Below are 13471 nucleotides of genomic sequence, written 5' to 3' on the forward strand. Positions count from 1 at the left end.
AAGAGAACACCAGGCACACAAGCGGGAAGCTCACATGCAATATTAATAAAATATTTGCCTTTATTCCTTCAGGCATTTAGTTCTAAAGCCAGCTTATCCAGGAGTGTGGTCAGCTGAGAGAGGCAGCCAAATATTGCACAGAGGAGGGGGTCCTAACAAACTTAATGCCTGTATAACCTTAAGCAACCTCATGCATATCCTACCTGGTTTGTTTTGGGGGTTTACTATTTACTCCTGGGGATGGAGACTTGTCTGAACAAGCACTTTTGATATTGTGATTAAAGGGCATGATCAGCTATAATTATAAGCAATAAGCATTCCTTACCGTAGGCTTGCTGTCTGCAGACAGACCTGAGATTGGGGAAGGGGAAGACACAGTTAGTGATCAGAAATGGCAAGAACAGTTTTAAACAGAGTTCTCTGACCCCCTTGGCAAAGATGTAGTTTAAGCAATCTCCACTGGATCGTGATTGAACAGAACTAGCTGGGTATCCCTCATGTTCTAGTGAGCTGAACACAAGTGAGAGTGCCAGGAATTAAAGTCCATTTTAATCCTGGCTGACACTGTCTCGCTGTGTGACCTTGGAGATAGTCACTTCATCCCTGATTCCGTCTCCCCATATGTAAAAATACAGATAGCCCTCTTGCGAGGTAGCAGAGGGCTTTGACAATTAGGAGTGGTATTTTTAAAGGTAGCCCAGCTCCCAATGATTGCTCATGGCAGCTGGGCGCTGTACAAAAATCTGGCTGTTAGCGTCTAGCCACGTTCAGACACAAGAAAGACACACTGGACTAGGTAGCTCAGAGCCACTCTGAAAAAGGACAAGGACGATGCATTTCCATTTCCTATCCTGGTTTCTTCCAGCTCACTGATTCTGGTGATCACTAGGGAAAGGGACAAGCAGTTGGAAGAACACGAAGTCCCATTTGGCTTTTTCTGTATAGGAAGCTTTAAATATCTGCTGAAGGGTTAATTCTACAGATTAGCTCTACTTGATTTGCTTACCTTTAGTGGAAGCTGTGGACATACCAAACCTGTAGAAAGTAAATAGAGTTTTGTCAGAGACTCAGAGCTGCACTATAGGGTAGGAAAGCATCTGAGTCGCCAAGCATAAGATGTAGGGGGAGCGTTTCCTTCAAAAATTCTTCATGAGGGCACTTGAGACAAATTGATCTTTGGGTGGGATTAGCTTCCAGTTAATGCTACGACTGTAGTGATTACTGCTGTATTTACTTTGCAAAATGGAAAACTCTGCAGAGCTAGCATCAGCACCATTGTTCCATACAAGCAGCCTCAAAGCCCCTCAGTAACCACCTTTCCCTTTGTTATTCTACATCACAGGGAGTAGGCAGCATAAATTTCCTGGTATTTTAGGATCAAGGTAAGTGACACGGATTACATACACAAAGCATGCTGTGCTAGTGATAGCAAATCAGGTTTAAAAGTATAGTCCAGGTGCTGAATACCAAACACTTGCCTCATATTTTGAGCACAATCTTCCCCTGCCTTAGCCACCTGTGACACTCAGGAGGGCAGCCAGGCAATGTTACCTAGCAGTTAACTCGCAGGCTTCTGCTCTAAGACTCCCATCTTGCATTCTGAGCTCTGTCAATAATAATCCTGGCCAAGCCCCTTCCCAAGACTCAGCTTCCCCATCTGTAAATGGGGATAAAAACCACTTCCCTCTCCTGTCGGGGAAGGCAGCAGTATAGGGGTTGCGAGGCTTCAATCGTTAATATTTGACAAGTGCTTTGATATACTAGGACGAGAGAGGCTTAGGCAAGCAACAAGGACTACAAAGTGGGCAAAGCCTTCCAGAAACTCAGGTAAGCAGCTTCCCGAAAGGCAATCCAGTTAAGAAGCAGCTTTCACCTCCTCCTTATATGCCTCAAAAATCCAGAGACTTTCAATCCCCAATGCTGCCCCAGATCCCCACACACAGAGCTGTGGCGAGGATCCATGTCAGTATGACCTATGAATGAGACAAGAGTCTAGCATTCTTCCACCAAATAAAAAAATTGTGACAGCGCTCCAAGCAGAGACTTACCGAGCTGCTCGTGCCGCCTTCTTACTCTCCAAGCTCACAGGGACATTGAATCTCTCAGCCCGTTTCTGCATTCTCTGAAACAGGGAGAAGAAAAAGAGCAAAACTTAATCCAGCCATACCGGCAGCCAGTTCGGGGCACATCTTAGACTGGGGATGCCCGCATTCAATTCCCAAGAAAGCATTACCAGCTTTCTGAGCCCACTCTTAATTTGCGGCCTAGTATTTAAACACAGGGATCAGAGTTCCTGGGCTCCATCCCCAGTTCTTCCAGAAACTCACCAGGACTGAGCAAGTTTCTTCACCTCTTTATGCCTCAGTTCCCCCTCCCCGCTTAAAACAGCTATTCCCCATCCTCATTGTGAGGACTACAGATCCTTGGAGAGAAGGCACTACAGAAGGGAAAACCAAACAAAAGTGTGTAAAATTGTCACAAAATCATCTGAGATCTGCCTTAACAGATCATTAGAGCAGAGACCTGCAGCTGATCAGCTTTGCCCTCATCCCACAAACAGTGGGAGAGAGTTGCTATTTGCATGGTCTGTATCATGGCCATCCCTTAAACTTTGGGATACAGGCCTAGCAATGTCACTCTCCTTTATTTTTATGGCAGTGATGAACAAACATAGTAATAAAAATCTATCTAATCCTAGAGAAAGCTTTTCTCCGGTGAAGTCCGGGGCACCTGCAGCTCCCCAACTTTAAATCTGAGCAGAGGGTATTCAGCACCTCACCTGACCAGAGCAGGACACGACTTATTAAACATCTGTATGCAAAGGGAATTGCCAAAGGAGGCACAGATTAGCACACTGACCCAGAGGCAAAAGGATGGACTTTTTTCTTTTTTAAATTAGCAAAATACAAATCTGCTGCTGGGCGAAGACTGGCATGCCAAGCCGGTGAGACAGAACCTTGCACATCTCATCCGGGGAGAACCTTGTGCCAAAAGGCAAAGAAGCAGAAGCCCTGGCACTGAGCAACTGTGACTTGCCCTCCAGCGGCAGGAAGAAAGCAGCAAGCTTAACGGGCCTCAACTGATTTCCAAAAAAATGCAAACAAGAATTTTTTTTTTTAAAAGTGAAACACTAAGAAGAAATATGTTCGAAAAGAAGGGTTATTTCAAAAAATGGAATTTGTCCCTTAAATCTTAGAACAAGTCTTTCTGAGGGTGACAGGCACAATTCACACAGCTGACTCAGCCTTTCAAGTGGAGTTTATCACTTAGCAGTGAAAATACGATTAATGCTGAAATTCACAATCACGGGAAGGACCCAGCCTGCCATCCTTTCCCCACAGACAAAGCTCCCACAGACCAAGATGCAGTCTGCCTTGCTTGGAAAGGAGCGAAGGACTAAAGTGTTGAAAGCACAGGGGTGCTTGTGTGTTCACACACATACATACTTATTTACAACCCTTTAAGTATTTTTATACCTAAGAGGAAAGAAATTTGATTAGCTATTTAGTGCCTTATTATTATTTATACAAGACCATACAAGTTAATTTGGTGCTTTACAGCTAAGAGCAACTGGGAATTTTTTAGTGCCCCTGACTAAAAGTAGCTGTAGTAACCATTCCCTTGACTATTGTCAAGCATGGAACAAACTTCTGTGTGAAAACAGACTGAAACTGTTTACCTTCAAGAGGAGAGCAATATGGGGGATGCAGTAAGAGGTATACAAAATCATGGTCTAGAGAAGTTAGACCGAGCTCTGCAACTCACCCTCTCCCATAGCACAAGAGTATGTTTAATGAAACAAAGGGAATATGTTTAAAATCTATAAGAAATATTTGTTCATGCATTAGCCTGCTGAACTCATGGCCCCCAAGGTAGAATTCAGGCCAAAAGCTTAGCGAGATTCAAAAAGGGATTGGACATTTATATGAACAACAAGAATATCCAGAGTTGTTATAGCAAACAATATAACCACAGACAAGAGCTTTGGAAGGCACACTCCTGCTTCTGGGTACATGCCAGCCTGAGTATTACAGGCTAGGAGGGGGCAGTTTATGTGCAGATTTTTGCACCTACCACTGAAAGAGCTAGTATTGGACACTGTTGGGGGTAGGATATTGGACTAGATGGAATACTGGTCTGATCCAGGTAATTCTTATGTTCTTAAAGACTTACTAACCCTTTGTTACACTAAGCTCCTTATGGTATTAAAACAGAATTTTAAAAAATGTGATTTACTTATGCTCTTACTTTACACTTGCATTTCATTCCACTTGGACCAATGAGGCCCAGGAAGGTGAAATGACTTGCCCTAGGTCACATGGCAAGTCAGTGGCTGAGCTGGGACTAGAACCCAGGAGTCCTGGAAACATCAGTGGGATGCCATCTACACAAATCTACTCCAGTAGGTGTCTATAGACCTTGATTAAAAAGGTAATTTACATGACAAAAACATACTTTCTTTGTGAATAGGTCTTGGCAGAGTTTGGAACTGAAAACAAGGCTGTAGATATGTCGTCAGCAAATGCATTTAATGAGCTGTTTAAACAGCTAATGACAAAGGCATCCCACAAAGCGTGGAAGACGACACTCCTTCGTGATTTGTTCTGGCTCCACATCAGATCAATTTTTATGTATTTCTCCTCATTACTCCCCCAGCTGAAGTCATAATCCTCCATTTGCGACATCACCCCCTGGTTGCTGTGGAGCTGTTCACATCACAAACAGAAGATTAGAACTTCAAGGTGGTGGCTGACCAGCAAGGAGACACAAATCGTGTTTTCATACTAACTCCCGAGTTACAGCGAACAAGAGAAAAAAAAATCAAGACAGAAAAAAGCATTAGAGGAAGCAGAATGTGTTTTGGAGAATGAAAAATTTTGCAGAAAGTTTCCACAGGGGGACTGCATCAGCTGCTTCTGGTGTGTGTATTTTAAATTAGACCAGTAAGCATAAAAGAAGAGAGAGACTCACGAAAGGTAAAGATGAGAATCTGTTAACTCATCAGTTAATCGCAAACAGGATTATTCACTACAGCGTATTCTCTGCAGGTCTCTATCCTCTCCAGTTTGACATGTCTCAAGGAATCCAGGATATCAGCCTACCATAGCTGGCAACAGCAGTCCAGTGATAGGGCTTTAGAGACATCAGAAACCAAGATGCATCTTACATAGCCCATGTGATAATGGAGGTAGGTCTGTCTTCGAGTTCCTCTCTAGCAACCCCTTCAGCCAACTCACATCAGAGAATGCCATGGACTAAGTTCATCCACTGACTGCAATACAGTTACAAGCTAGGGATGAATTTAGCTCCATGTCCTGCTTGCTGTTGCCAGGCAGGTGGCACTGATGCGTGGCCTGTGATGATTGTTGGCAAGAAGGAATAAAGTGGCAGAAATGAGACAGGAAGAAAGGAAAGTGACATACACTGACAGACGATGGACAGGAACAGACCTTAAAATCTGGTGTCCCAATCAAATGCATCAAGAGCTCAACATCTCTTAAAGACAGTCTACAGCCTAAAGCAATTCAGAATCACAATATAAAGCTCTGAAAAACCTCACAGGGTTTACAACAGAAATACTGATAAGGAACTTAAGGGAGGGATCCCCAAATGTGAAAAACACACACACACAGGTTAAAACAGATACCCCTAAAAGGAGGGAAGGGATGGGGTGGTGACAGGATTCTTACCTCCATCTGTGGTATTTCTGATGTTATTTTCACCACTTTCTTTTCTGCAGTCCTAGAAGTTTGGGGGGGGGGGGGGGGAAGGGAGGGAAGAGAGATGGATCAGAGCCGGGAAACTACACTCACCAATCTAATTTCCAACCAGTGAATTCCTATTAGTTTAAGATAATATGTCCCAGTAGCAGAGATAGTGGGTTGCCTCCCTCCACCTCCGTAAGTAAGTATAACCAACGGATCTCAACCATCATTGGGTTCATGGTCTACAGAACAAAAGCACCCTCAGCCATCACCCCTAGGATACCAATGCCTCTCTAGCCCCTTGTAAGCATAGCGTGGCACCTAGGCGCCAAAGAGAACATGAGCTATGGAAGTACAATCCTTACCCAAGGTTAGGGATAAGACAGAAAGGGAAGCACTCTCTTGGTGAGGCCACAGCCTTGGCAATCAGGCCCCATGGGTCCTACCTATAGTGTGACTAGTGGGGTGGGTTAGGGCTCTGGCAGTCAGGACTTCTAGATTCCATTAAGGGCTCTGATAGTAAGTGTGGCCTAGTTGCCACAGAAGATCCATGGGGACAAGAACTCTGGGGTTCTTCTTCCTGCTCTGTCACCAACGCAGCCTCAAGAGGGAAGAAGTCTCTTCCGTGCTGAGGAAAGTGTTGATACTTCCCAAGTCACAGTGGGGAGGTGAGGATTAACCAGCATGCACACAGCACTCGGAGAAGCTTGCTTGAAAGGTAATATGGAAATGCAATGTACCACAAGCCTTCCACACACCCAAGAATGACCTATCACTTATTTCCCAGAGGCTCTCAATAGTAATATTCAGCTCCCCCATCAGAAGCCCAAAGCCTGCACCGTGTGAACTTTATTCCTTTACAGCTATTCGTTTACAAAGGATTGCTCTGTTCTAGTTCACGGCACAGCCACAGGTTACTTTCACCAAGTCAGCGCCAGCTTCCTCAGCTCTGGCGATATTTCAAATGCACGCTTCTTTAACAATACACAGTTGGCTACAGTGAAGACCCAGCAAAGAGACTAAACACAAATATAATGGAGTGGGCGTGCTCCAAAGTTTATGCTCTGAAAATAGGGCTGAGGTTTGAGGTAGAAAACAAAGGAGGAAAAGACAAAGTTCGGAAGTTCCCAGGGTAAAAGAAACAGCATCCTCCTCCCCCAAACAACTCCCATAAACCAGTGGGTCATAACCAGCCTCATTAAGGTCTCCCATTTAGAGAAATGTGCTGCCTTTGTTCCAGATTCCTGGACAGTTTTCCTATTTTATGCCCTGAAAGGTAGTAATGGTTTAATTACACTTTCACAGGAAGCAATTCGGAACAGGAACCAGGACTTGTTACTCTCCAGCCTCCTCAGGAGCTACTTGTTTGGGACGCAGATAAAGGATGCCCCCTGCTGTTCAAAATTAAGTACTGAACTCAAATTAGCCTGAAGCAGTTCTACCACCTTAGCAGACAGTTGTACATCAGAGTTTGTTCTCTCTCATGTCTTTCATAGTAACCATTTAAGTACCGGTAAGGCAGCAATCATGCAGGCAAACAGTCAGCCATGACACACTCAGCCAGAGCTCCCAGGCAGCCAAGGACATCAGAACCTGATTTATAGTTATGGGGGATGTTGGTTGGGACACAAGGAATTATCCCTTTTTCCTTACAAGACCTTTAACTTACAGCTGGACCAGTGTCTACAGCTGAGATGAAGGGCCCCAGAACATGGTTTCATCTGAACTACATCACTCACATGCACCCACAAGCCAATGTGCTGAGCTACAGTCTCATTTCAATGCAGAAACGGAGAACAGAGCTCTAAAGAACCCTTCATTCTCATTGCTGCAGCTTCCCTCAGGTATCCCCAACTGCCCAGGAGTGAGCATGAATGTAAGCAATTAAGGTGAAATTCACCCTTATGCAGAGGGCCAGCACTAGGCCTATGCACCACTTTTGTGCTATCCTGATGGCTTAAGTGAGGCTTTGTTCTGACCCACAGCACAGGAGTGAATGTCAAGAGCGCAACATTAACAAGCTCATGTTGACTACTTACACACAGTAACTGGCAAGGGAGGACAGCAAAACACAGGCTGGAAACACCCTCCCGTAGCAAGAGGTGGGGGCTAAGCAGAGGAGTGGGAGGAAAGAAGTCTTGAATGCCAATCGCAGCAGGGACAATACCTCCTTTTGTGGTCTTGGACAAGTCACTTCACCTCTCTGCACCCTAGTTTTGCCATCTGATGAAAATAAGGGGGATAAATACTTCCTTGCCTGCCAAAGAGTGGTGAGGGTTAGCAGCAAAGGGCTTTGCAGAGGAAAAGCACCACATGAAGGTCAGTTCAGTGTTGCAGAAATTTGCTAGCAGTAATGCACTGGGGTTTAACCTCCACCATTCAGTTAAACTGAAAGAGGGCCTCTCTTTATACAGACATGATGCATCTTCTCAGATCCGAGCAAAAACAAAAATTGCAGGCTAATTTCCTATTTCCCTTCTGCCACTAAACCCTGTGCATTCTATATCTGCAGTAACTACTAAATCACACTCCCTGCGTCAAGCAAACAACTGTCTGTGGATTAATAAGGAAACTCAACTCAGAGCTATGGAAGCAAATGCTTAGGAACCACAATGAAAGGAAAAAAGCCTGGAAAGAGACATCCTGTGCTGTGACTTGTTGGCATGATGCAAAAGTGAGGAGACTAATTTACTAGTCTGATCCTCTTCCATCCAACTCCACGTCACTGTGCGTCGCCTGAGCGAATGAGAAATATACAGCATAGATACTATCACAAGAGAAGGAAGAGGACAACTAGGCCAACTGACTGGGAATCAGATGAATATTTCCACATTTCTATAGTATCTTTCATCCCAAAATCCTTCACAAACTATACACAGCTCCCCTGAAATGCAGCTGCCCCTGAGGTGGACAGCAGTAGCCAGTCCAACAACAAGGTGTCACGGAGTGTGGGGGAGTCCAGGCCCTGCACCCCTCTTCCTGGGATCCACTGAGACTCTCAGCCAGCCAGTAAAACAGAAGGTTTATTGGACAACAGGAACACAGTCCAAAACAGAGCTTGTGGGTACAACCAGGACCCCTCAATCACGTCCTTCTGGGGGAGCAGGGAGCTTAGACCCCAGCCCTGGGGTTCCCTGTGTTCCTCTCCCCAGCCCCAAACTGAAACTAAACCCACCCAGCAGGTTCCCTGCTGCAGCCCCTGTTCACATTCCTGGGCAGAGGTGTTACCTCCCCCTCCCGGCTCAGGTGACAGGCTCTCAGGTCTCCCCTCCCCAGGGCACATTCCCAGGTCAACACTCCCCCCCTCCCTGCTGAGTCACATCGTCACACAAGGTGAGGCCAAGGATACCAGGTTAGAATTCTCCTCTCACAGGTGTCAGGGATGTTTGGTGAACACACAGGGCAGCCAGGGCCTTGCTTTTCAAAGTCTCCTCCAAAAGATCTAAACTGCTTGGAAGTCAGTTTATCTGCCGGGGAGAATGAGGGGCAGAGCCTACCCCGCTGGGATGTGAACCTGTGATTCCAGGGAGTCCAAGGTACTGCACACCTGATGTTTATTCCACTATGCCCCCTCCACACACACAACTATGATACTTGTCTTTGTAGATTTCAATTCCTTTGAAGCAGGTTCCATGGAACTAGTGAGCGTTCCTACAGTGCTACTGTCTCCATACCCAGACATACCCCCTCAGTTACAGCCATGCATTCCCCAGAAACATACACATCAGCTGATTTTTCAGGAGGTTCTTCCTCTTTAGCAGGAGGCTCTGCCGGTTTCTGTTCTTCTTCCTGTAATTCAATTAGTTGAGAAAGGGGGTCAGGTTAATACTCCCGTCAAGTGAATGGAAGGAAGAGGCATTGGAGGGGGACACTCTCAATATTAATGGATTTTGATTGTTTAAAAACCATCTACTCAGAGCTCTAGGTGCTTGGAAACAAGTTTTTTCCACGCTACATACAGAATTCAAATGGAGACAATGTCCCCAGTCAGTGCATCCTTCTCCCCCTGAATCTCTGCACATCAGATCTGGCTTTCCCTTTCCACCCAGTCCCTGGGAACAGAGACAGGCTTTGCAACATCTGCTGAAGGTTAACAATCTCAGACTCTGGCAAACCAAGGAAAAAATTACTGGGAGCCCCATGTCACCAGACCTATCTCATTTTAAACCAGAGGGCTGTCAGCTACATTTCATCAGCTGCCCTAGTAACACCTGAGGAAAGAGTCTCTCTAAAGGTTAAGAGGCCCAAGAATGAACCTATTTACCCATTTTAATGTACTTTAAGATTCCTCCTCATCCAAAAAAAAAAAAAAAAAAAGGCTAAAATTGCTGGGCTTTCTGCATTCTCACTGCTGGCCTCTCCCCTTAGAGTACTCAGAGGGCAGCACAAACTCTGCTTCCCCACAAGTCTGTGTAGCCTGGTCAATGAGCACCTCGCTGTGGGATAACGTCTGTTGCAAAAGCCTTGTTAGAATTTATTAGAGGGGGCTGAGGTCTAATCATCAGAGCCCAGGGCCAGACTGCTGACCTTCAGTAGCTATTGCAAAGCCTGTCTCTAGTTTTGGTTCTGAAACAGTGTTCCTTGGTAATCGAGGCAAGTCACTTTACCTCTACCTCACCTTTACCTCTACCTCATCTACCTCATGTAAAAACAGTGATAACACTACAGACACCCCTACTGTATGGAGGGTGCTGCGAGGATAGATACATTGGGAAACAGCTGAAAGCTTTACATAAAAGACTATACTTAGTGCTTACCCCATAATGTAGTCACTATACCTATCTGTAGTGATCAGAAAGTGTTAATTTAAATGCCTGAATTTTATATTCTGGGCATTTATTTTGAAAATTATAGGGCTGTCAAGCAATTGAAAATATTAATTGCAATTAATTGTGCTGTTAAACAATAGAATACTATTTATATAAATATTTTTGGATGTTTTCCACATGTTCTAATATATTGATTTTAATTACAACACAAAATACAAAGTATACAGTGCTCACTTTGTATTTATCTTGTATTATAAATATTTGCACTGTAAAAATAAAATAGTATTTTTCAATTCACTTAATACAAGTACTGTAGTGCAATCTCTTTATAAGAAAGTTGAACTTACAAATGTAGAATTATGTACAAAAAATAACTGCATTCAATAATAAAACAATGGAAAACTTTAGAGCCTACAAGTCCACTCACTCCTACTTCTTGTTAAACCAATCGCTCAGACAAACAAGTTTGTTTACATTTGCAGAAGATAATGCTGCCCACTTCTTGTTTACAGCATCACCTGAAAGTGAGAACAGGCATTCACATGGCACTATTGTAGCCGGCATTGCCAGATGCACTAAAAATTCATATGCCTCTTCATGCTTCAACCACCATTCCAGAGGACATGCGTCCATACTGATGATGGATTCTGCTCGATAACAATCCAAAACAGTGCAGACCAATGCCTATTCATTTTCATCAGGAGAGTCAGATGCCATCAGCAGAAGGTTGATTTTCTTTTTCGGTGGTTCAGGTTCTGTAGTTTCCGCATCAGAGTGTTGCTCTTTTAAGACTTCTGAAAGCATGCTCCACACCCCATCCCGATCAGATTTTGGAAGGCACTTCAGATTCTTAAATCTTGCGTCAGGTGCTGTAGTTTTCTTTAGAAATCTCACATTGGTACCTTTTTTGCGTTTTGTCAAATCTGCAGTGAAAGTGTTCTTAAAAATGAAGATGTGCTGAGTCATCATCCGAGACTGCTATAACACGAAATATATGGCAGAATGCAGGTAAAACACAGAGCAGGAGACATACAATTCTCCCCCAAGGAGTTCAGTCACAAATTTAATTAACGCATTATTTAACAAGCGTCATCAGCATGGAAATGTTTAGCATATCTGGCACATAAATACCGTACCTTGCAATGCCAGCTACAAAAATGCATGCGAACGTCTGTTCTCACTTTCGGGTGACATTGTAAATTAGAAGTGGACAGCATTATCTCCCATAAATTAAACAAACTTGTTTCTCTTATCGACTGGCTGAAGAAGAAGTAGAACTGAGTGGATTTGTAGGCGGTAAAGTTTTACATTTTTTGATTTTAAGTGCAGTTATATAACAAAAAAAAAAAAATCTACATTTGTAAGTTGCCCTTTCATGATAAAGGGATTGCAATACAGTACCTGTGTGAGGTGAATTGACAAATACTATTTTGTTTATCATTTTTACAATGCAAATATTTGTAATAAAAATAATATAAAGTGAGTACTGTATACTTTGTATTCTGTGTTGCAATTGAAAGCAACATATTTGAAAATGTAGACAAACATCCAAAATATTTAATACATTTCAATCAGTATTTTATTGTTTAACAGCGCAATTAAAACTGCGATTAACGTGATTAATTTTTTTTAATCGCAATTAATTTTTTTGAGTGAACGATGTAAGGGGCTAAGATTTACCCCGGCTTCTCCACACACTAATATTTTGGGACATGATTCTGCAACACTGAAGACCACTCACATGAGTAAAGTCTCATACATGTTTTCAGGATTAGAGCTTTTTTCCCCAACTGAATTTATAGTATTAATAGTAACGAAAATTCTATTGACACCAAAAACATAAAGTGCAATAACAAACAACTAAATCACAATGTATTTAAAAACAAAGACATGGGGCCAAATCTAGAGATTACATACAAAGATACAACTCTTTTGACTTCAGCAGATACACACCTGGATATGTCAGGTCCGAATTTAACCTAGATGTCATTGGCAAGTGATTTATTTGGCTCTACTTTTCCTCTAGACTTGCAGGCAAGGACCTTATTATTCATGCTAGGTCTTTTTATGAAGTCTTAGAGAGATTTCGTAAGTGTTAGGATGAATGATTTATTTTATGTATATCTATTTGTGGGTTAGATTTGTTTTGACAAGGCTAATACTTAAAATAAAAAATCCACATTTTCTGAGGACATAGGAAATGTGCTTCGGATGAGAACATTCTCAAGTTTACAGTATCCTACGTTCTCACAGCAAGGTAGCTGGCAAAGAGAGCACACACAACATGTATGATCCAAACCTAGCATTATGCTTCTTCATCTGAATATTTTTCTGCTTTAGGTACTTAAAATAAACCCACAAGGATATATATTCACACATAGATATTTATCTACTTAGTAGCAAGGAACATGACATTTGGGGGTAGATAAAAATACCTAAAGAGACTAGTTTTCCTAACACTAACTAGGCGCTTTTCTTAAGCACAATATTTTCTAGTTGATAACATCAGCTCTTCAGTGGTGAGGCCTAAAACTAACTCTGTTATTTCATACTTAGGGTTAGTATTAAAAGAGTCCAATTCTGTAATGTCAGCCATATACCACAATTATGCAGTCCCCAAGAAACCCCATTAGTAACAATGTCAAATACACTACAGTTCATTCACGGTGGAGTTCCCCACAATTGCGACAGTGGTTGACATGATATAGAGTAATTAACCCGTACATTGCCACCAGACTGGAAACTGCTCAAAGATCAGATGACGTCAGGCAAACTGACACACAGCTACACCTAAAATAGACTGACAGTATGATAATCTGCTCATAGTAATAGGATTTACCTCTGTTTCTTCTCCCAAAACATCTTCTTCATTTGCTTCTTCTTCAGCTAAAAGAATTTTTTTAAAAATCCACAGATTAGTGAGAGATTAATTCCTAGAAGGCTGATGTTCTCCACACTAATAAGTAAGTTAATGTTGTAAAGATTCTGTTCAGGGTC

The 13471-nt window shown here is 42.9% G+C and overlaps 1 protein-coding gene across 3 annotated transcripts in view; it reads right to left on the minus strand.

The window, feature by feature from the left end:
- The window catches only part of SARNP (SAP domain containing ribonucleoprotein), a 50181-nt gene that overhangs the window by 33904 nt on the left and 2806 nt on the right, over positions 1 to 13471 (minus strand). For 2 of the 3 annotated variants that reach the window (XM_073319440.1, XM_073319437.1), the window contains exons 3-8: positions 13314 to 13360; positions 9427 to 9494; positions 5691 to 5742; positions 2049 to 2122; positions 1007 to 1035; positions 326 to 351 (exon numbers count right to left, since the gene is read on the minus strand). In XM_073319440.1, the coding sequence (XP_073175541.1) occupies positions 326 to 351; positions 1007 to 1035; positions 2049 to 2122; positions 5691 to 5742; positions 9427 to 9494; positions 13314 to 13360 (296 nt within the window). Of the gene's footprint in view, positions 1 to 325; positions 352 to 1006; positions 1036 to 2048; positions 2123 to 5690; positions 5743 to 9389; positions 9495 to 13313; positions 13361 to 13471 lie in introns of all 3 variants that reach the window. The other variant, XM_073319439.1, reaches the window with a different exon arrangement.

The sequence above is a fragment of the Lepidochelys kempii genome, chromosome 20, assembly GCF_965140265.1.
Source record: "Lepidochelys kempii isolate rLepKem1 chromosome 20, rLepKem1.hap2, whole genome shotgun sequence".
Classification (NCBI taxonomy): Eukaryota; Metazoa; Chordata; order Testudines; family Cheloniidae; genus Lepidochelys; species Lepidochelys kempii.